General features: G+C 54.0%; 9 protein-coding genes across 9 annotated transcripts; 6 read left to right on the top strand and 3 right to left on the bottom strand.

The window, feature by feature from the left end:
* Nucleotides 1–313: 313 nt before the first annotated feature.
* J4E90_002897 (uncharacterized protein) lies at nt 314–2,086 on the top strand (the record flags this gene model as incomplete). The annotated part of the gene is made up of 1 exon (XM_051432472.1): nt 314–2,086. One exon carries the CDS (start codon nt 314–316, stop codon nt 2,084–2,086), a length of 1,773 nt encoding a protein of 590 aa, XP_051293894.1.
* Nucleotides 2,087–2,228: 142 nt separating this feature from the next.
* On the bottom strand, nt 2,229–3,149 carry J4E90_002898 (uncharacterized protein; the record flags this gene model as incomplete). Its single annotated transcript, XM_051432473.1, has 2 exons — nt 2,229–2,959; nt 3,011–3,149. The coding sequence occupies 2 exons, from the start codon at nt 3,147–3,149 to the stop codon at nt 2,229–2,231; spliced, it is 870 nt and encodes a 289-aa protein (XP_051293895.1).
* A 1,681-nt stretch (nt 3,150–4,830) lies between these two features.
* Nucleotides 4,831–5,781, top strand: J4E90_002899 (uncharacterized protein; the record flags this gene model as incomplete). Its single annotated transcript, XM_051432474.1, has 1 exon — nt 4,831–5,781. The coding sequence occupies one exon, from the start codon at nt 4,831–4,833 to the stop codon at nt 5,779–5,781; it is 951 nt and encodes a 316-aa protein (XP_051293896.1).
* A 374-nt stretch (nt 5,782–6,155) lies between these two features.
* Nucleotides 6,156–7,022, bottom strand: J4E90_002900 (uncharacterized protein; the record flags this gene model as incomplete). The annotated part of the gene is made up of 1 exon (XM_051432475.1): nt 6,156–7,022. The coding sequence occupies one exon, from the start codon at nt 7,020–7,022 to the stop codon at nt 6,156–6,158; it is 867 nt and encodes a 288-aa protein (XP_051293897.1).
* A 680-nt stretch (nt 7,023–7,702) lies between these two features.
* Nucleotides 7,703–8,903, top strand: J4E90_002901 (uncharacterized protein; the record flags this gene model as incomplete). Its single annotated transcript, XM_051432476.1, has 3 exons — nt 7,703–7,719; nt 7,813–8,687; nt 8,734–8,903. 3 exons carry the CDS (start codon nt 7,703–7,705, stop codon nt 8,901–8,903), a joined length of 1,062 nt encoding a protein of 353 aa, XP_051293898.1.
* Nucleotides 8,904–9,444: 541 nt separating this feature from the next.
* On the top strand, nt 9,445–11,381 carry J4E90_002902 (uncharacterized protein; the record flags this gene model as incomplete). The annotated part of the gene is made up of 4 exons (XM_051432477.1): nt 9,445–9,561; nt 9,616–9,680; nt 9,732–9,862; nt 9,913–11,381. The coding sequence occupies 4 exons, from the start codon at nt 9,445–9,447 to the stop codon at nt 11,379–11,381; spliced, it is 1,782 nt and encodes a 593-aa protein (XP_051293899.1).
* A 489-nt stretch (nt 11,382–11,870) lies between these two features.
* J4E90_002903 (uncharacterized protein) lies at nt 11,871–14,486 on the top strand (the record flags this gene model as incomplete). The annotated part of the gene is made up of 4 exons (XM_051432478.1): nt 11,871–12,437; nt 12,513–12,740; nt 13,214–14,374; nt 14,442–14,486. 4 exons carry the CDS (start codon nt 11,871–11,873, stop codon nt 14,484–14,486), a joined length of 2,001 nt encoding a protein of 666 aa, XP_051293900.1.
* A 525-nt stretch (nt 14,487–15,011) lies between these two features.
* Nucleotides 15,012–16,549, bottom strand: J4E90_002904 (uncharacterized protein; the record flags this gene model as incomplete). Its single annotated transcript, XM_051432479.1, has 5 exons — nt 15,012–15,648; nt 15,703–15,983; nt 16,033–16,148; nt 16,197–16,364; nt 16,423–16,549. The coding sequence occupies 5 exons, from the start codon at nt 16,547–16,549 to the stop codon at nt 15,012–15,014; spliced, it is 1,329 nt and encodes a 442-aa protein (XP_051293901.1).
* A 2,486-nt stretch (nt 16,550–19,035) lies between these two features.
* On the top strand, nt 19,036–21,217 carry J4E90_002905 (uncharacterized protein; the record flags this gene model as incomplete). The annotated part of the gene is made up of 5 exons (XM_051432480.1): nt 19,036–19,260; nt 19,360–19,529; nt 19,635–19,761; nt 19,810–20,187; nt 20,237–21,217. The coding sequence occupies 5 exons, from the start codon at nt 19,036–19,038 to the stop codon at nt 21,215–21,217; spliced, it is 1,881 nt and encodes a 626-aa protein (XP_051293902.1).
* Between the last annotated feature and the right edge of the window lie 103 nt (nt 21,218–21,320).

Here is a 21,320-nt window from a genome sequence, read left to right on the forward strand (position 1 = left end):
GCTTCAACTCCATTGAGGTTCCGCAGAATTCGTGGATTGTCCATATCCGGTTGATATCGTGTGGGTATAGTATGGCTGCCGTGCACGTATCTTCGAACTCCGGCATCGAGGCCGAGTCGCTAACCGCTTTGAGGGAGGAGCGACCAGGTTACGTGAAATATCTTTTTCCGCATCAAGCCACTTTCACGTCGAGTATGACATGTGACCGTCTTGAGATGTTGATATGTCTCGCAGAAGAAGGGCTCACTACCTAGGTACGTCGTACTTGCGCGGTAGGCCTAGTGAGACCATTTCCTGACGTCACCACTCTTGCATGCCATGTACGTATCGCACTCTGTACGCATCTCCTCCATGGGATACCCACAACAGCACGAACACAATGACCAACGTCGTCCTCAACCACGCGAAGCTCGGTGCGATAAGATGTCTACGGGAACCAAGCGGCTCGATAGTGAAGATATTAGGTCTACCGTACGGGAAAGTTGCGCAAAGATTTGCGCGCGCAGAACTCTCGAACAAGCTTTCTGGTGGAGAGAGCAAAAGGTTCCACGATGGAGTTTTCGATGCGACAAAGCCAGGAGCGTCCAGTATCCAGCCGTGGGGCAGCGTCAAGTCCGATGCAGCCAACATCCCACTACCAACCGACAATCTGCCGGATGACGAAGAACAGTCGGAAGATTGCTTGAACCTTTCCATACATCTACCAGATTCATGCGTCGATGAAGGCGGAAAGATACGTTCTGCTAAGAAGTTGCCGGTCCTTGTCTTCATCCATGACGGCGCGTACTTCCTCGGTTCTGCGAATCGACCATACTACAACCCCGAAAATCTTGTGCGCCATGCTATTAACCGTGAATCACCCATCATCTTCGTAGGGATCAACTACCGGCTCGGTGCGCTAGGCTTCTGGCATTCGGATCGCGCTGGAGATATGGTACCGGAGAACAATGGTCTCTACGACCAAAACACTGCGTTCGAATGGCTGCGCGAGAACATTGAGGAGTTTGGCGGCGACGTGGATAATATAACCGTCATCGGACAAAGCGCAGGTAGCGAGAGTATCTCCGTGCAGACAATGCGCAAACCGTTGTTCAAGCGCGCGATCATGTTCTCGGGAACGCCCGTTACGATGCCTGCAATGACCCACGACGAGCATCACGATAACTTTCTCAAGCATGCTGAGAAGTTGGGGATCCGTATAAGAGAAAGTGATGGCAGTGAGAGGGACACAAAAGCAATAGCCAGAGACGTGATTGACGTTGACGCGTCGAAGATTCGAGACCTGGCGTGGGTTGGGTTGCCATGCACGAACAGCAAGTTCTTTCCCTTTGAGCGACCGACCATGGATCTGGCTAGAAAGGGCAAAGTCGCTCCTCCTGATTGGAAAGACTGGGCGAGGCCTGTCGAAGCTCAAATCGTTGGCTCCACCACCTATGACGGCGGCATCTCCTACAATATGATGAGGAACGATGACAGTCGCAAAAACCACGCTCAAGCCTTCGAACAGATTGCCAAAGATGTTCTGTCTCCCGAACAAGGTGCCGAATTGCTGAAGATATACGGTATCGAGGGAGGTCTTGATGATGCGGACGCACTCCAACGTATCTGCCTTTTTGAGAGCGATATAGGTTTCTTTGCGGCCGCATTGAGCATTGCGGAAAGTGATCTGGTCAAAGAAACCTATTTCCAAGTCTTCGATCTTCCGAACCCTTTCCCGGGACCAATCCGCGAGCAAGGTGCTTTCGCTACGCATACTTTCGACATTGCGACGCTGCTTGGTGGCGTGCATGAAGATCGTTTGCCCTCGCATTATGGATCTGTGGTTGCCAGGTGGCGCGATACCATTCTCGATTTCGTGACCAGGGGGACACCCCCTTGTGCAGAGTTTGTTGGTGTTGATGGAGGGAGGAGAGGACTGATGGTGGATGAGGGAGGCGTTCGCGAGGTCGGCAGTGAGGCGTGGTTGGAGAATGACGAGGGGAGAAGGCGGAGATTGTTCGATTTGGCTCGGCAGATTGATGCTGATACCGGACTGGACGTTCTTTGGGTCGACGTTTGTAGGCGCTTCTTGATGCGCGGGAAGTAAACGGACGGGACTATGACGCTACATCTGTGGCAGCGTCGCTTCATCCCGGAGTGTCGAACGTGTGTCTTGTCGCCTATCAAGATGAATTAGTATAACGAAGAAGTTGGGTTTGGTTGGAAAACATACCTGGAGACCTTCCCACTTATCCCAGACGCGGGCTGCTGGCACCCTTTGTCCTGCACTTCGACAGTGGTATGATTGGTCTTCGTCCAGCCAAATTCTCACTGCCAGCGCTCGGGATAGGCGGTGCTGGTGCCTCGTACTCATCGTCTGTCTCGCCTTCAGCGTCCTGGTCAGTGATGTTACCACCACTGACGTCCTCGGATGCCTCTATGTCCAGACCCCAACCACCCAACTCAGCGAGTTCATCTTCCAGCGCCGGATCAAGCTGAGGGCTGGATACCTCAGGCGCCTGATCTGGTGATGATGAGACTCGCGGCGAGGACTTGTAGTCTTCTGCGCCGTAGATGCTGTCGTCATCTGAGTTTTCTTGGTGGTCGCTGGGGGCCCTTGAGCTATGCTCAGTCGGCGGAGACGGGGTCCACTGTGTGGCCGGGAAGGTGTCGGAAGTGGCGGGGGAGGGAGGAACCGAGAGGAAGAAGGAGAGAGAGGGGGTGGGAGAGGGCGAGGAGGATGAGGAGGGTGATTTGGGACTGTTGATTGAGGCACGAAGGGCGTCCATCTCCCTCGCACCTTTGTCGACCCTGTCTTCCAGCGCCGCAATGCGGGCTTCGTGCTGGTGGGCTATGTCGAGGGCCTCTCCCAGCTGGCTCTCACGCACCGCCATGCGCCTCTCGAGCATCTTGACTTCGTCGCGTACAGCCTTGCTCACGAGATCCCGGATCTCGGTCTTGCTCATGCTGATCTCTGGTGCTATGTCATGTCAGATCATTCACTCAAAGACCAATGAGTGATAAGACTTACCTGGGCTTGACTTGGAGGTCATGCCGTATTCTGCCGCTATGAAGCCAGCAAGCAAAACGAGCATGACTGAGCCCATGTCGAGGGCGAAGTTGAGGAAGCCGTTCGGCTCGTAGTATGTCTGAGGGAGATATCCTTCCATCTTGGTAGTGGTGGGAGCGGGATTGTTTGTAGGTGTGGGTGTGGTGGGTTTCTGGGTATGTAGCTGTTTTGGATAGTGACGAGGCTGTTGGAGAAGAGGAAAAGGATTTGTGCGAAGAGATTTTGAGTTGTTGACGTTGCCTAGGTGAAGGGCAAACGGACGAGTCTTGGCAATAGAAACTGTCTTCACCTCGACAACAATACCTACTCACCCCACCTATACCCAGCTTAAATAGCTTCTAGTACTATTCATTTCTATTTTCGCCCCAAAGACTGTCGCTATTGTCTTCAACTGTCTCACTGGCGAACATGGACAAAATAAGACACTCGAAGAGCCGCCTCGAGGTGACCACCGCGCATTTTGGCGATACAATGTGTCTCATTATGAACAAAGAACGGACTGTTTGAGAGCTGATCTGGAGTAAGAGAGAGCCATCCTTCTGATACGACGTGCTTGAAAGTAGGATAGGTGATGATGTGAGACGAAACCTTGCAAAGCATGTTGGAGTATGACATTACACTGAACGTTCGCATAACGCAATTGAATCAGAACGATGCGCTAGGTTTTGGGGTCACTTAGCCTGGTGTACCGGTACAATTTGATGTGCGTAGATTCGGAAAGATCGATGTTAGAAACTGAAGTTGTTCTGCTAACACCGGGGATATCATACGCGTCACGCTAGCATTACTCGTATTGCCGAGACGCGTCGCGATGACGTCAATGTCCGCCAGAAGTTCCTCAGAACTGCCTCCCTTCTGGTGCACGACAGATACACCTTCCCATCCTATGCTGCGTAAGCATGTCGAAAGCGCATTCGAAGTTGCAACCGCTACAGATTCAGACGAAATGCAGCTATCGACTCCTTGAGGGAGCAACTGCGCAGCACAACAGAGACTGCTGGCCTTGAGATGCTTAATATAAGCACACGGATGCGCGGGCTTGTGGTTACTTTGGTGTGGGATGACTCGGAAATGATGCGCTCTTTTTGGGGATGCAGCAGCTCGAGCATTGTTCAGAAGGAGGAACAGCACGTAATCTACGGGCGACACTTGACAACGACGAAGAGTGGGTCTTTCTGTGTGCCACAAGTGACCCTACTCATAGGGGTTTCGATGCATGTGCGTACTCTTTTGGCGTTTTGACCTGCAGGTTCATCGATCCGCAAACGTTCGGTACACTACCTGGGTACCAGGGAAGTTACGACCCTCGATCTACCATGACATCCTTCTGGATGTTCGAAACGCAGACGAACCAACTAAAGCCCTGTCTTGGAACCCCAGGACTTTCGAGCATCCTACATGGGTGTTGAGTTTGTCGAAGAACTTATCCATACTTATTCCAGAGAGGTGCCTTCCAAAATCCGGGCTGAAGGGTTGTTTGCTCGAAGCGGTTGATCGGCGCTAAGATGAATAGTGACCGCCGAAATACGCAACCGAGACATGAACTTACAAGCTGCCTCTCGCTATACGATGTCTGATTACATCTCCGCTTTCGTTACCCCGCACTCTACGAGCATGCGGTATCCATGGATCAGTTCCTCGACGCGCCCGGACTAGCGTGGTCGACTTCACCGTGAAACATTATCACCGTATCCTCTCGTCCTCGTCACCTTCACTACTTCTTGACTCTGACTATCATCAACTCTTCAAGATCTACTCCAATCGGCGTGGGCTTCCTCGACATGCCTGTTCCGTTAAAGATGCTAGAGAAGGAGGTCGAACACCCTGATCGCATCGAGGGATGGCTTGACAAGTTGAACATTAAGGGCGCCGAGATTGATGAAAGCGAGTGCACCACTGCTACCCATCAAGAGGCAGAATATGAACCAACTACACCACCTCGGCGATCGGACTACCGCTCTGTACCGCAAGATGAGATATCGCCAACCGACACGTCCTTCTCCGGGCAGAGCATCTTCGACAAACCACTCCGCAAGAATCTGTTCGGCAGCCCGGCCCCGAAGTTCGAGATACGAGACGATGATTCCGACACGACCAGTATCGATAGCCGGGACTGGGCGCCGGCACAGGGCAAAGAGCGCACACTGGAGCGGCTTGTACCACCTGCATTTGCTCTTCGACCTAGCAAGCCATCAGCCAGGCTAGACCCTCGCGAAGCACCCTCACAAACGGATACAGACGACCTCACAGCTGTTTGGAATCTCGACCCTCAACGTGCTCTTCCGACGCCCGATCCGAACGAGCCGCGACCAGTCTGGATAACCTCTTGTTTGCAATGCACCCTCGCCGGCCTCCCCTGTTCACGAACCTACCCAGCATGTTCACGTTGTAAGCGACACAACCGTGCTGAAGAATGCCTCCTCCAGCGCCGACGTTTCACATCCGAAGTCATGGATTCCTCGCCCATGGACAGGAGCGCAGTGCCTGCTCTACTCAAAGTAAAAGGCGAAGATGAAGGCATCTGGAAGCGCAAGGTCGAGCTGGCGGAGACGTTATGCGAGAAGTGGGTCGCGGAGCAGGACAAGAGGAATTGGGTGTTGCCGGATGTTGGTAGTGCGAGAGGGGGTTGGGGTAAACGCAGGGGGAGGGGTGGGAAGGAGAAGGTGGGACATCCGGGAGAGGGGATTGGACGGTTGGCTTTTCGGGAGTTGTTTGTTGATGTGGATACCTGAGAAGGCTCTGGAGTATCTGGCATGATCGCTGCGGCGTTCTTTTCAGCGATCTCTGTTCGACTTTTACGACAAGCCGGGTCGTTGATCTGGGAATCCTCTGGGGCTGATGCGAAGATATCAGGCGTTATGGTTGCGAGTATTTGGGCGCTACACTGAGTACGGCACGAGCTCCACGTTAAGCAACCTAAGTAAGATACATGACAAGCTTGTGCGAGCTTCGAGAAGCTGTATAGCAGTACGGCCTTGTGCGGAGCTTAGCAGTCGCAAGACCAGATAGTATCGACACAAACCAGAATTCGTGTTCTGACTCTAGCCTCACATTTGAGTGAGTCTGCTACAGATAGCATTGCTTGCGCAACGCCATCAAGTCCATTCTAAAGCTTCGCTCCACCTTTACCCTGCCCCAGCAACTCTTCAACCGCAATCTCACTCGTCATAAGAATACACGTATCTCTCAAACTAGGCACGCGATGCCTGTGGTTAACCTCCTGATAATCCTCGCTCGCCAACATATCCCTAAAATGCAAGATACTGGGATAATGCGCCAGCGCGATCTCGTCCCAAGCATCGTTCCCGCCGCCCACCTCGCCATTCGCACCCACACTACTGTCTGATGCCTTGGTGATCGCCGAGCCGTTGACATGTGTTGCGTTCCCCACGATCTTTGCGTTCCCGCCGTGCTTAGAGCCGATTGATTTGGCGAATGCGGCACCGTATTTAAGGTATTCTTCCTTCATCCCTGGGTTGAAGGCGAGGAGGTTGAACATGGATACTGCGCCTTTTCCCTCTTTAGCGCCGCTGTTAACGAGTGTCTTGATCCATTCATTCAGCTCATCGCTTAGTTCAAGGCTTTGGCTCGATTCAGTGGTTTTGTTGCTCTTCTGCTCTTGGACTTTGGGTACGGAGCTGGGGTCTGGATGCAGTAGCTTCTGGTTCTTCGACGCAAAGTCTTGGATTAGGCTGGAGGGGACTCCGGCTGTGACGCTCCAGTGGTGTTGGACGAGCTTTGAGAGTGAGGATGGGAGCGCGTCGGTGCTGGGCAGGATGAGGAGGAGATCCCAGTGGATGTTTCGGGCGAGGAGGTGTTCGGTTGAGAGCTTTGATGGGAGGATTATCCAGCGGATTACGCGTGAGATGACGAGTGGTGAGATGTTGGCGGACTTTAAGGTGGACAGGAAGGTTAAGATGGGGTTGGGTGTGGTGCTGTGGAGGGCGACGAGATGGAGTGTGCAGAGCGGCATTTTGGAGAGGAATTGACGGGATTAGATGTTTACTCGTTTCGCGAATATAATGCTCAGACGGCGGACAAGGAGTAGTATAGATGTTCGTAGTGTTAGGTGGATGACGTAAGTTGACTCTACTTTACCGAGGCTCAATTGTGAGGAGCTATGGTATGAGCTCCTCGGAGCTACATGCATTAACCAAGCTCACGCCCTGTCGTGCACATCTGGTATGTCCAGTCTGTCTGCACCATCTCATCGAACATAAAGCTCCGAGTGCTTGTAGCGGATAAGCTCTACTCCGGAGTAGGGGAAGGTGCACCACTGCGGGGCGTCTCACCAGACATGTGGATCAAGACGGGACCACAGGACTGTCCATGTCCACCGTCGCAATCAATATGATTAGGAAGCATGAAAGAGGGTGTGCAATTTTGTAAATGCAGTGAGATGCGCAGGCTCATAGAAATTACCTAGGTAGGTAAGCGATGCAGCCTGCCTTGTGGTCACCGATTGGACGTTCGCGCTACCGGTACATATCTGTGACGTACGTTCCTGCTAGTTGTGCCCAGGTGGAGCTGTAGGCAAACGCGATTTCAAAGCGACAGCAGCCTGGCAACTTTTGCATATATCTGCACCAGTACCGACTGTGTTCTTGCCATCTACAAACTTCCTCTCAACACAATCTCATCGAAACTCCAATCATGCCGAAGCTCTTCATGTAGGTTCAGATGCGTGTTCCTACCCATCGATGAAACATGGACGACATGCAATTGCATTCATTTCTAGGCACTTGAAAACTGACTAGATGCAGCACCGGCGCTACTGGCTACATCGGAGGCGATGCCCTCTACGCAGTTGCAAACACCTATCCAGATCTAGAGATCACGGCACTTGTTCGAAACAGCGACAAGGGAGCTAAGGTCGCAGTGCAGTACCCAAAGACCCGTCTTGTGTACGGCACCCTTGATGACACCGAGCTACTCACTACAGAAGCGTCCAATGCAGACATCGTCCTCCATTGCGCCGACTGCGACCACGTGGCTTCCGCCAATGCTTTGGTTACTGGGCTCACACGCAGCGGAAAGAAGACCTATCTCATCCATACCTCTGGAACTGGTGTCTTGTCTTTCGAGGACTTTGAGACCAACACCTATGGTATGAGGCGGGAGAAGGTCTATGACGACTGGGACAAGATCGGTGAGGTCACTTCGCTGCCTGATTCAGCGCTCCATCGAAATGTCGACAAGATCATCCTTGGATCGAACGATGTTTCAGCAGGTAACATCCAGTCTGCCATCGTCTGTCCACCATGTATCTACGGCCCTGGACGTGGCCCCGACAATCAGAAGAGTGTGCAGGTATATGACATGAGCAAGGCCGCACTGAAGCGCATGAAGGGTTTTGTCGTTGGTGACGGCAAGAACATGTGGACTCAAGTTCATGTTCAAGATCTCAGCGAGGTGTTCCTAGCCCTTGTGACAGCCGCTTTGTCGCCCGATGGTGGCAAAGCGACCTGGAACAAAGAAGGATACTATTTCGCAGAGAGCGGAGAGTTCTGCTGGGGTGACATCGGCACCAAGATTGGGGAGATCGCTTTCAAGAACAAGCTCATCAACCATGAGGGGGTTGACAACGTGAGCAAAGAGGAGGCAGACGAGATGAGGCCAATGGGCAGCTACCTTTGGGGTGAGTCATCCTGTGTTCTCGGATATGCCGTTTTTTGACATGTTAGGCACCAACTCTCGCTGCAAAGCTATTCGAGCCAACAAGCTGTTCGGTTGGACTCCCAAGCAGAAGAGCGTGTTCGATCTGCTGCCGGAGATCATCGATGGTGAGGCAAAGGCGATGGGTCGCATCAGGCAGCACGCTGAAGAAGCTGCTGAGGGACGTATCATGAAGTAGTCGTATGCTAGACCACCCTACAATGTAAGAGAGAGGCGTGTCGGATTTCCGTCACTATCGTGGCGAGAGTGCTGTAGCGATGAAGCAACCATTATGTGGTAGCAAAGCCTCTTATGAATTTCGTGTTGCGCATGTCCCGGTACTGTGACTACATGTGCGTGCTAGTCATCGATGAGATAGGAGTGAACGATGCCCAGGTACCTAGGTACTGCCCGCATCTGCCCCGCAGCGGAACTCCACATGTCTGCCCACTGTGGGTGATCACACGACCAACAACATCGAGGAATAGTAGGATGCAGTGGCAGATCATCGAAGGATAGTTGATGCAATGTAACTGAAAAGTCGATGTGTAAGCTCCGAAACGTCGTGGATGTATTCGCCTTGGCGCTGTCATGTTCCTGAGCTCGCGCGCTTGAGCCACGTTCCTAGCTTGCCTTGACCAACGAACAACCGCGTCGACATGGAAGAGCGAGCGAGACAACGACTCCCTTAATTCACGACTTCACGCGCGCAGTAGATTGCGGCTAATTCCTTCGCGACCATGGACATCATACAGGCCGTCTCCGGCTACATCACCAAGATGGTGTCGGTCGGGGACAGCGCTGCGACAGGCACCACAGCGGCCAAGATGAAGATCCTCCTCCTCGACAACGAGACTGTGGGTTTGTCTGCTCTCCCAGGTGCCTGTACACACGTTACTCATACTGCTTAGGTCCCCATCGTATCCACTGCGACGACACAATCCGCCCTCCTCAACCATGAAGTCTACCTCACTGAGTACCGCACCCTCGTGATCCATGATGCAATGCACGGCTAACAGGTCGGCAGCCGCCTCGACAACCCAAAGCGGGAGAAGATGCGCCATCTTCGCTGCCTATGCTTTGTACGACCGTCGCCCGAGTCTATCCAGAACCTCATCGAAGAGCTGCGAGAGCCCAAGTACGGGGAATACAACATCTGTACGCGCCTGGAAGAACACGGCGCTACGTACGCGTGCTGATGCAGACAGACTTCAGTAATATAATCAAAAAGTCCTCGTTGGAGCGCCTCGCCGAAGCAGACGACCACGAAGTCGTACGCGCTATCCAAGAATACTTCGCCGACTTCCTCGTCATAAATCCCGACCTCATGTCGCTCAACCTCGGATTTCCCGACCATCGGATATGGAGCACGAGCCCGGATGCGTGGAACCAGGATGCGCTACAAAGGTCGACCGAGGCAGTCATGGCCTTACTTCTGTCGCTGAAGAAGAAGCCCTTGATACGATACCAGAAGAACAGCCTGCTCGTCAAGAAGCTGGCGACCGAGGTTCGCTATCACATGACACAGGAAGAGCAACTGTTCGACTTCCGCAAGACAGATACCCCGCCTATACTTTTAATTGTCGACCGAAGAGACGATCCGGTGACACCGCTGTTGACGCAATGGACGTATCAGGCCATGGTTCACGAGCTGCTCGGAATACACAACGGACGGGTGGACCTACGCGACGTGCCGGAGATACGTCCCGAGCTCAAGGAGATTGTGTTATCGCAGGAGCAGGACCCGTTCTTCAAGAAGAACATGTATCTGAACTTCGGTGATTTAGGGCAAAACGCAAAAGAGTACGTCGAGCAGTTCGCGTCAAAGCAGCAGGGATCGCAAAAGCTCGACTCTATTGCCGATATGAAGCGCTTCATCGAGGACTTTCCCGAGTTCCGCAAGCTTTCCGGCAACGTCACCAAGCACGTCACACTTGTCGGCGAATTGAGCAGACGAGTTGGCGAGGAGAGTCTACTGGACATAAGTGAGCTCGAACAGAGCCTGGCATGTACAGACAACCATTCCAACGACGTCAAATCGCTGCAAAGGATCATCCAAGATCCAAAGGTCCCGGCGAACAACAAGCTCCGGCTGGTTGCCATCTACGCGTTGCGCTACTCAAAGACGTCGTCAAACTCCACAGCTATGCTGCTCGACTTGCTCGCTGTTGCGGGTGGACTGTCAAGGCATCGCATCAACCTCATCACAAAGCTGTTGACCTACCATGACTCGCTGCAAGCGACTACGGCGGCAGGTGGAGTGCCGGACCTTTTCCAACCTGGGTCTTTCTTCGGAGGTGCCCGAGATCGACTCAAGGGCTTGAAGGGTGTTGAGAACGTCTACACACAGCACTCGCCTCGCTTAGAAGCTACGTTGCAGGACATGATCAAGGGTCGCTTAAGCCAGCAGCTGTACCCTTTCGTCGAGGGTGGCGGATCGACAAAGGACAAGCCGCAGGACATCATTGTCTTCATGGTCGGCGGCGCAACATACGAGGAAGCTAAGATGGTTGCGCAAGTCAATGCTAGTTCGCCAGGTATTCGAGTCGTGCTCGGCGGCACCACTGTGCACAATAGCACTTCCTTCTTGGAGGAAGTAGAAGATGCCGTCGACTCGTGGCCCGAGCCTCCCGCTACATCAGCTGCGGCTCGCCTGAAGAGAGAAGTAGGTAGATAGTCGATATCGTCTTGCGAGAGCGAAGCAATAATTCGGGAGTTGGGCGTCGAAGCGAGTGGCATCAGATGCAGGTTCATATTACACGGGTTGATAGAGTTGCCTCATGAATACCACAATCATCTCAATAGTGTTCGTCAGCACAGCCCGCAATGAGTGCAGCACAGTGCATGCCCCGCGCTAAGGGTCGAGATGCATCCCACCAAGGCCCACATCATTCGTTTCAAGCCGGCCCTGAACAGCAGCGCGGCCTATAGGTCGCAGTCAGCAATCAATTGTTGGGCGGTACCTGCATGACTCCGAAGGCGGCGAAAAGTCTGCTAACCTGCTCAGAGCCAAGACGATGCGACAAGGCTGAACACGTGCATCATCACCAACAGGTGTTAAAGTCATCGGGGTTCCCTTACGGGCCGACATCCGATCGCTCACTCCACCACCTCAGCCACCTTCCAACCTCACCCACACATGGCGCGAAAATGAGGATTGCGAGACATGCCAGAACAAGGACAGGTCTTGCAGTCTCGAGTGGTCCGCCGGAGAAATCCACGCCCCATCAACAGCTGCGTTGAATGCCGCACCCGGAAGTCGCGGTGCTCCAAGACGCACCCTTGCCAGAACTGCACAGCCTTCGGGCGCGAGTGCGTCTTCATCACCGTCCCTGAGAGCGCTGCGCGCAAGAAAGAGAGGGAGCAGAGAGAGCGCGCGCAGAGTAAGAGCGGCGCTGGTGTCACCATCCCGGACTGGACCAAGAACCTCCCCGTGCGCACACAGAGCAGTGCCAGTGTGCATGATGGGTACGAGAATGCGAACTCAGTCGACACCACCACGCCTGGTACGCCTCCGCGAGACTATGAATGGGAGGCCTACCAGCAGGATGTCGAGCCCGAAACGGATGCCTGGGAGAGACTGCCCGCAGAGCCTGAAGAGACGCAGGACGATGTGTACGAAGACGAGAATGACGATGAAGATCAGATTGCGACTGATCTCACGATTCGAATCGGGAGGATGATCATTTGTGAGAATGTCACCGGATTTTTCCGCCCCCAATACGCCGAAGAGGTACTTTCTGCCCTATCCGCGTTTGTCCCGCGTTTCCGTTGCCTTTCCATGACCGCAGACTGAATTGTTGTGTAGCTCGGCAAGCTTCTGTCTGAGAGCTTCACCCCGTCGTCATCAGTCACGGGCCAGAGAGCGACACAGTCGTCTGCTCTGCTGTCCGCAGAACAGATGCCGTCCCTTGCACCATCGCTGAACCTGCTGCTAGGTGGCTCGCTGCCTCTACATCAGAACAACGATGTGGAAGCACCGCAGCTACCGACTAAGATGGAAGCAGAAGGACTACTACAGCGATACATGGAAGCCGTCAGCCCTCTTGCGCACGTGTTGCATCTTCCGTCGTTCAAGCGCATGTTTGACCGCTTTTGGATGAATCTCGAGATTGGGAATCCCAACCAGAATTCATGTACTGCCTTGATATTGGCCGTGTGCATGGCTGCTGCGGCCTCTGTATCACCTCTGCAAGCCAAGTCGCAGTTTGGCATCACGAAAGAGGACCTGTTCTTGCGCTTACAAAAAGCTACGGAGCGAGCACTGCTTCGTGCTAATTGGGCGAAGACGTCCAACATACGGACTTTGCAAGCTTTGACGATCTATTTGGTATTTGAAACGACATTCTTGATGAAATTTGAGCATACTAACACATACAGATACCCCTCTGTCGAGCGCAAATATCTCGCGCGACGTCTGTCGTAGTTGGTGCTCTGGTTCGCTTGGCACAATGTATAGGCATACATCGCATGAGCCACAGCTCAGCCAACAGCCTAACACCTCTACAGCGACACGTTCGATCGCTCTTGTGGTACCAAATCTGCTTCTTAGACTTCAAGACAGCCGAAGCGCAAGGGCCCCATCCATCCATTCGATCAGACGATTTCGACATTGCGCTCCCGTTAAATGTAGATGACGACGTCTTCGAGTTTGGCAGTGCAAAATGGCAGCAACACCCTGCCTCCACCACTGGCTGGTCAGACGTGACTTTATCGCTAATACGCTACGAATGCAATGAAATCCACCGTCTTATCTTCCGCGGCAGGATCGAAATGGACCGCAAGCACATCACGCTCCACGACCTGCGCGCCCGCGTAGAGGCCAAGAAACGTCAAATTCAAAGCAAATACCTGCAGTATCTGGACGCCAATGTTCCCATCCAACGTTATGCAGGCCTCGTAGCAACTCTCTTAATGTCTCGCTGCGACTCGATGCTCCTCTACCGGCACCTCCCGCAAACCTCTCTGCAACCGCGCTCAGAATCCGAGAACCGCCTCCGCGACGTCCTTCTCACAGCAGCCCTGACCACGCTCGAAATTGGCGCAACGCTAGACACACTGCCCTCGCTCTCGGCATGGGCCTGGTACTCAACAACCTACCAACAATACCACGCAGTCCTCCTCCTCCTCACAGAACTCTACCGCACACCCGACCTCCCGCGAAAAGAGCGCATGGCCACAATCATCGACCACATCTTCGGACACTGCTACGGCGTCGGCGTCCGAGAACGCTGCTCCGACCTCCTCTTCACCGTCAAAGAAAACCTAGAAGCCTTCTACGTAATGAAAGGCTTCAACAAAAAGCGCCAACAAATTGCTCCCCAGCAACATCCCACTCTCCAGCCCCTCCCCTCCTTCGGCGGCTCCGTAACGAGTCCCGCGTTTGGCGCGCAGCAGACGCCGAGTAATATGCATGGCCATTTGCAGAGGACGCCTACGTCTGGTACGCTGGATGGCTTGAATGTCGATTTTGATAGTATACTCGGGAGCTTGAATGGTGGAGGCGGCGGCGGCGGTGGGGCTGGTGCTGGGTCGGCGGAGGATTACGATGTCTGGGGTGGTATGAGCGCTGGTGCGGGTCAGGATACGGGTGCTATTTTTGTGCCGGTGGATACGGGCCATCATGCTGAGTTTGGGACTACGAGCCCGAATGGGGGGTTGCAGCAGTGGGTAAGTCATCTTTAGGTCTTTGTGATGGTTGACCAAATGTAAGGGAATTGTGCTAATGTGCGTCTAGGAGAACTGGAATTTCCCACCTCAACAGCAGAAGTACGAGCATTAATGGGTTGATGCAGCGTGGTGTTTACGGAGAATGCTCGTGTTCGAATAACGCGAGTAGTATGTATCTGGCTAGTCTGTTGATTGAAATAGACACGAGTTCATCTCAACTTCACGAATGTTTCTGGTCGTATCAAGATCTCACTCATCCTGAGTCTTCATTGACTGTACACATGCACATTCACTTCGCTTCTTTGATTGCTTAAGAGATGTATTGAGGTTGAGCCCTAGCATCGTTGCTACAATTGAACTTGCGTCTGAAGCTCGACACGTAGACGCTGTGATAAGTTCCACCCAGCTCCAAAACGCCACGACACTGGTGCTTGATGTTCCCTCCAATGTAACGCCATATACGCCGGACCGCACTGCAGTCGAGAATGCAGACCTGATTTTCCGCCAAGCGAGTCGTGAACAGCATGTCGATACGTCAAATGTTGGCATCACCAGCTGGTGTTCCTGACAGTGGAAGACATGAGCTCTACGACAAACTTGTTAGCCAAAGAGAAAGACAAGAGGAAGATGGCAAGGGCTAGTAGCGTGCTACTTGAGATTCACTCAACGCACTTCGCTTCATTGGCGGCGGAGGTGGCGGTGGCTTCTTCGCCCTCGATGGAGGTGGTGGCGGAGGTGCCTTCTTGCCGCCGTTGGTCGCCTGCTCACCCGCCTGGGACCAACTCGCTGCTCGCGACATTACGCCGCCGCGCCCACTGCCAACAGATGACGAGGTGTCGGGGCTAGGTGGCGATCGATCACGGTCACGTCTATATCCGTTTCCGTTGGCTGGCGCATAATCGTCTTCGTAGTCGTCAGCAAACGTGTTCTGTTGGCTGGCGCTAGCTTGTCGGACTGGACGGAGATTTGTTCGGCCGGAGGATATGACGGAGGAATCAGTGGGGACGCGGGACAGTCGGCGGGCAGGGGAGTCGTCTCGGTAGCCGTTATTGTTCTCGTATGTCGAAGTGCGGCTAAGAGAGGGGCGTAGGGAGTAGCCACCGGGCGACTGCTCGGGGCCAGGGGAGCGGCTTCGCTGGGACGAAAGCTTAGGAATGGTCATGCGAGCGGGCTCAGGCTCAGGTTCTTCTTCGACTGGGTTGAAGCGCTCTGCGTAGCCGTGTGCGGTATTGGATCGGGAGCGCGCGGGGCGGCTAGGCATAGCCCTGGTGTCCCTGTGTCATGTGTCAGAAATGTGCTAGGTCTTATGCTGATCGGAATGTCCTCACCTAGCCGGCCATTCCCGCTTGACGTTGAGCAGAATCTCACGACAGCGGTCGTAGTAGCTCAGTTCTGCCTCGAGGAAAGCAGTCAGGTCCTGGACCATGTCGACTTCGGACTCCTTGATGTCCTGCATCCTCCGGAAGACCTCTTCGCTGGTCTCCTCGTATTTGGCCTTTTGGGCACGTAGTTCCTCCTCCATGCGGAAGTCTTCCTTCTTCGTCTTCTGCATCTTGGCGAGGGAGGTGTCATAGGCCAGACGGCGTGTCTCGAGCTTCTTGCGGGTAGACTGAGACGAATTAGCTTCCATGCCCGCAATTGTTCTGATGCCGCCGTACCTGGTACTCCTTCATCTGAATCAAGGAACGTTCAAGACCCTCGAGCCATGATGACGTAGCCCCTTGGACATACGTCTCCTGTACTCGCGCCAGACGTTCGTTTGCTCGACCCAGTGCTGCTGATAGTTAGTACGCAGACAGGTACGATTGGCGTGGAAACGCACAAGACAGGCAATTGCCAAACTCCGAGTCGGGCTCAAAGTCCTCGCCGTGGGTCACCATGGAGGAACCCAGATGGCCACCTGGTAGCTGCTTCTCCTTGTCGGCGCCCTCCGCGCGCTTGGAGAGCGACTTGACGTAGACAGCCATTGCGCCGTGCATCTTGTCCATGCCTGGAAAAGTGTCAGTATGCGAGGCTGGAGCTGCTGCAGGGCGCGGATTCGTGCATACCCTCATGACGCAAGTTCATTTCCACTTCGAGCGCCTTGAACTCGTCGGAGAGACCAGTGCGGGCCTCTGCGCCCATCTTCTCGTTGGTCCATTGCTTCAGGCGGTCGAATTTCTTGTTGATGTTCATGATTGCGGTGCGGTGTGCGTGGGTGTCGTAGGGAAGTGTGCAAGCAGCAGAATGACGAGGGGGCTGCGGCGTGCGTAACAAGATATGGGCCGTGTGCAGGGTACAGCTATCGATACCACCAGGGAGGCAGGCGCGGGACGATCAACACCCGGCGACAGAGACCAAGTGGTGCAAAGTAAGGAACAGAGGAATGGATAAGAAGAGGAATGGATGCCACGAGATAATACAAGTCAGGAGGGAGAGTTCGCAATGGCGGGCGTCCTACGGCAAAAGTTGAGAGCCAACGCGTGTCAATATACAGCAGCAGGCTAAGCAGGCGCGACCCTGACCCATTATTCCAGAAACCACAGACCGTCTGGGTGCCCTCCAACGGCGATCAGCGTCGCCCAAAGACGCGGCCCAGCCAGTCGTGACACAGCGGGACGACATGTCGCTATTCCGGGGTTTGCCGCCCTAATGCTTCCGCCGCCGCCCCATCTACTCACCACAGCCAACCCCTCCACTATCGCCTTTTGTAGGCATGCCCCCCGTTTCACCCGTCTTGCCATACATTGAGCACCGTTCTATTCCTGGCAGCCTCCGTCATGGTTTGCGCAATCAGGCTCCGTCTCATGGATGCTGAGTTTCACCCTCGCCACCGTACCAAGGAAGCGTCTTTCTTAGCTACTCTCCATCCTCTGCCCGACTTCACCGAGCAAATCACCGGAATCAGCAGTAGGCTCCTGTTCGGATCCTCTCCTATCGCGCAGCAATGGGCATTCGATAGACCTACAGAAGCGCATGTTGGCTGTCTAGTGCGCCGTCCAGACTCTTCAATATGCAGCCATAAAGGACGCGAACCCAATCTCCTTCCTTTATCAGGCCAAGCGGTCTTTTCGGCAAGCGCGATATATCACCTGGCCTCTGAAAGCAACGCGATATAGCTGGAAAGCAATCCTTCTACAGTGTAAGCTACCTTGGCATATGCAGTCAATGTGCTCGCCATCTCACACGATCGCACTGCGAGCATCCGCTCATCACGCTTGCAGCGTCTGTTCATGTCAAGAAACATTTGTCGTATTGCATTCATTACTCACGACATCAATAAAGACTGACAGGAAATCGAGACAACATGCCCTAATCTGCCTCGAGACGATTACCTTCCAGCTCGCCCCGCCATACAAACCGCGTGCACGTGACTTGACAAGCGCCGTCTCTTCGGCCAGCTGGAACTTCAACCTCAAGTTCGCGTCTCTCCTCAGCCAAGGCAACACCACTTCAACTGCGCTCTCGCATTCGCTTGTATTCTGCGCAGTCGGCTTCTTTCGGCGCATTGTTTGCTCAAACTAGGTTTCTTCATTTTTAAAATGTCCTGTCCGCCTCGAATCATACGAACGAATTTGATTCATTTCTGATCGCGCTACATCATCGCGCAATGATTTCATTGCTAGGGAAGGTGCCGTGAGGACGTTTACCACAAGGAGTGGACAGACATGCGCTGCAACTTCAGGACTGGGCGGACTAGCCCGAAGTTGCGACGAAAAGCGCGACGCACATGGGCGCGCCTGCAGCCAACACGTAACGCTTGCGAACTCGAAGACACTCCCAGTGTTCTTAGGGGTACATTACCCGGTGTCGCCTTCCTTTCATCTACTTGACATCTGTTGCGACGCCTATTCAAGTCAAGAGGAGGACCGAATGGGCAGAGGCTGACCTATGCTTATGAGCAACACCAGGGCATCTGTGGAAGATCTCGCGCTTTAGTCGCGACATTGACATGACCACTTGTCGAGCGTTCCCCCGCCCGATCAGCGCTCTCAAAGGGACCTACCGGCTACATCAGCACAACCGCCCTAAACCTGAATACCGCCATTGCGCAGTGGAGCGCATCAAAGGAACGAAAGCCTGACACAACTCAATCTCGCCAGTATACTTGCACCTCGAATCGTGATTGCGTGTCTCGAATCATGTCTTGAACAAGTGCCCTCGTCCCCCTTCTGGGCCCGGAACAGAACATCAAGAAACAATGGTAGGATACTTACAAGCCGCTGACTTTCTTAACAAGAGCATTACGAGTTGGGCGAGATGCAGCCATGCGATCAGACTTGTGAGCAGGAGGTTCTGGTGGAAGCTGTGGGTGAAGAGACGGCACACTTGATAGCTGCCCTTGGCCGTGGTCTCACCATATGCGAATTGAGATATCGCTGTAGCACTTCGCGAACATCACGTATATAGCCGAATCAAACTACCAGACTACAGAAGTTGCCCTGATCCCATCGCTGCTCTGATATTGCTACCTTTTGACGCTTGTTTTGACAAACAAAGATGTCCTGATGAACGTGTTCATTGTCCTGCATTACAGGGACCCAATCAGTCGATCTTTGGGCTAGCGAAAGTAGCATTACCTCATGCCTGCCTAACCGTGCTCTGTTCGTAGTTCCGCTCCTCGTCCCGCAACTGCAGCCGCAACTACCACCACCAACATCAACCCCCAAACACCACCAACCATGGCCGATTCCGATTCTTCGCTGTCCTCTGCGCCCCCGACCGACGACGAGATGGAGGTCGAGGTTTCGGAAGCAAGCGCTGCAAAGGCCGTACCTCAGAAAAAGAAGAAGAAGAATGGCACAATCTTGACCTTTTTCAAGCATCGCTCGCCCTCGCCGCCTCCAAGGAAACGAGCGCCTTCTCCACCGCATGAGGCCGTACCAGAGGATAATCCAGACATTGCTGTACGTGTTGGACGCGTCCGTCGCGTCGTGACGCGCCGCATTGCACCGCAATCGCGCATAAATCCTCCACCCAGACATCGCTAATGCCATGCGCTATAGTTCATTGTAATGTTTCGGTCGCGCTTCAACGAAGCCTTTCCTCGCGGTTCGCCTCACGTAGGGCCTCAAGACATTGAACAGGGTGTCGCGGAGGAGACGCCGTCCGCCGATGTCGAAGGCTTACTATGCGCCCTGCTTGGGCTCGTCCTCAATCGCAAGAAACCTGTCGAGTCAGTCTGACCCCTTTGCTCTTCACAAAGACATATTCTCCGGTCGCGTAGGCCTTACAGAGCGGATGGCATAGTGCACGCGCTGACAAGTTGTGTGTTCTACAGGAAGGGTCACTACGGTCGCGCCCTCGAAGAGGCCATCCAAACCCAAAAATCACAATGGCCCACCAAATGGACTGGCAACCCCCTCAGTGGCGGTCGCAACTTCAACACAATGACAGCAGAGGAACGGGTAAGTCGCCGTCTGTCCTGATATCGCCAGATGCTAACTGTCGCCCAGATCACCCTCCTCCACTCTCTCTGCCTCTGGAGCCTCAACCAGAACGAGCAAGTCAAGGTCATGATCAATACCGCATACAAGTCTCGCACTACCAAGGACAAACAAGATACAAACATCCCGTTGTCGGTACAAGCGTGGGGTCGCGATGGTGACAAGCGCCGGTACTACCTGGTCGAAGGGCAGAACGACACCCACTTTCGCATCTACCGCGAGAGCGATCCCAAACTCAAGAACGTACAGTGGATCAGTGTCGCTGGCTCAATCGATGAGCTAAGAGCGCTCGCGACGAAGCTGGAGGAAGTAGACGGACACAAAGAGGCCAAGGCACTCGGCGAGCGCATGCTCAACGCTGTGCCACGATTCGAGGCTTCAGAAAACGTATGTCCTCGTTCTTTCTATACATCGTCTTGTGCTAATAACTCTGCAGAAACGCAAGCGGCGAGAGTACACCCGCCAGCGCAAAGACGCTTTCACGCGCCCAGAACTCGGTTTCTCCCTATACGAAGGCCGCACCCGTGGCAAGCGCCAACGATATACGTTTGATGAAGAGGACGATTTTGACTCGGACAATACATCTGTACGTCGGTCAGGGCGGCAGTCAGGCCGCGACACACCCGCTGCGCCTTCTGGTCCTACTGTCACCGCCAGCGGCCGACAGGTCCGGTCTCGAGCAACAGGCTTATACGGTGAGACACTACTCAGTGGACAAGCTACCGATCACCCATCGCCTGCAACTGGCGATTACATACGGTCTGATGTGTCTGAGGAACCACAGTCAGGCCCTGGCCGATCAACCCGCGCCGCCAACAGGGGTACCGCCAACGGCCGCTCACTGAACCGGACAGTAGATTCCGAAGATGAGGAGGATGCGACATCTTGGGACGGTGGAGATGATGACGAGGAAGAGCCAGATCAGATGGAGCTCGACGATGATGAAGACGATGCGGCGGAGGATTCGTCAGATGAAGAGGAGGAACCACACAGCCTCATGGTCACCCTGCGTTACCGGAAAGGCGCAACTGATGGCTCTGCTGCTCCCAATCAAGACGCACCCATGGCAAATGGCGTCGACCACGATGCTACTGCTGCGACACTAGGCGACACAGGCGCGCCCAAACAGCCCGAAATTGCGCCTGCCCCAGAAACCTCAGCTCTCACATCCGAGCCCAGTTCCAACATGAACGGGATCTCCCAACCTGTCGTCCCCGTTGCAAACCAACAGCTTCCTACAGGCAACCCAGAAGCGCTCCCCAAACTCGATGGCTTCTTCTCCGCCCCAACGCCGCCGTACAGCGCCCCAGAGGAAGCACCAAAACACCAGACTCCCGTTGACGTCTCTACCAATTCTTATGAGGCAGCTCCACCACCGCAACATCCCACACCTGCTCCGACCGCCAGCTGGCAATAGACCTGCCTGCGCACTTAATCAAGCCGTTTTCTCATGCATGCTACACATCATTTCCCAAATGCCATGTGCGGTTGTCTTCAATACAATTTTATCCGCGTTTTTC

This window comes from Alternaria incomplexa (assembly GCF_024043165.1).
Source record: "Alternaria incomplexa strain BMP 0042 chromosome Unknown scaffold_3, whole genome shotgun sequence".
NCBI classification, from domain to species: Eukaryota; Fungi; Ascomycota; class Dothideomycetes; order Pleosporales; family Pleosporaceae; genus Alternaria; species Alternaria incomplexa.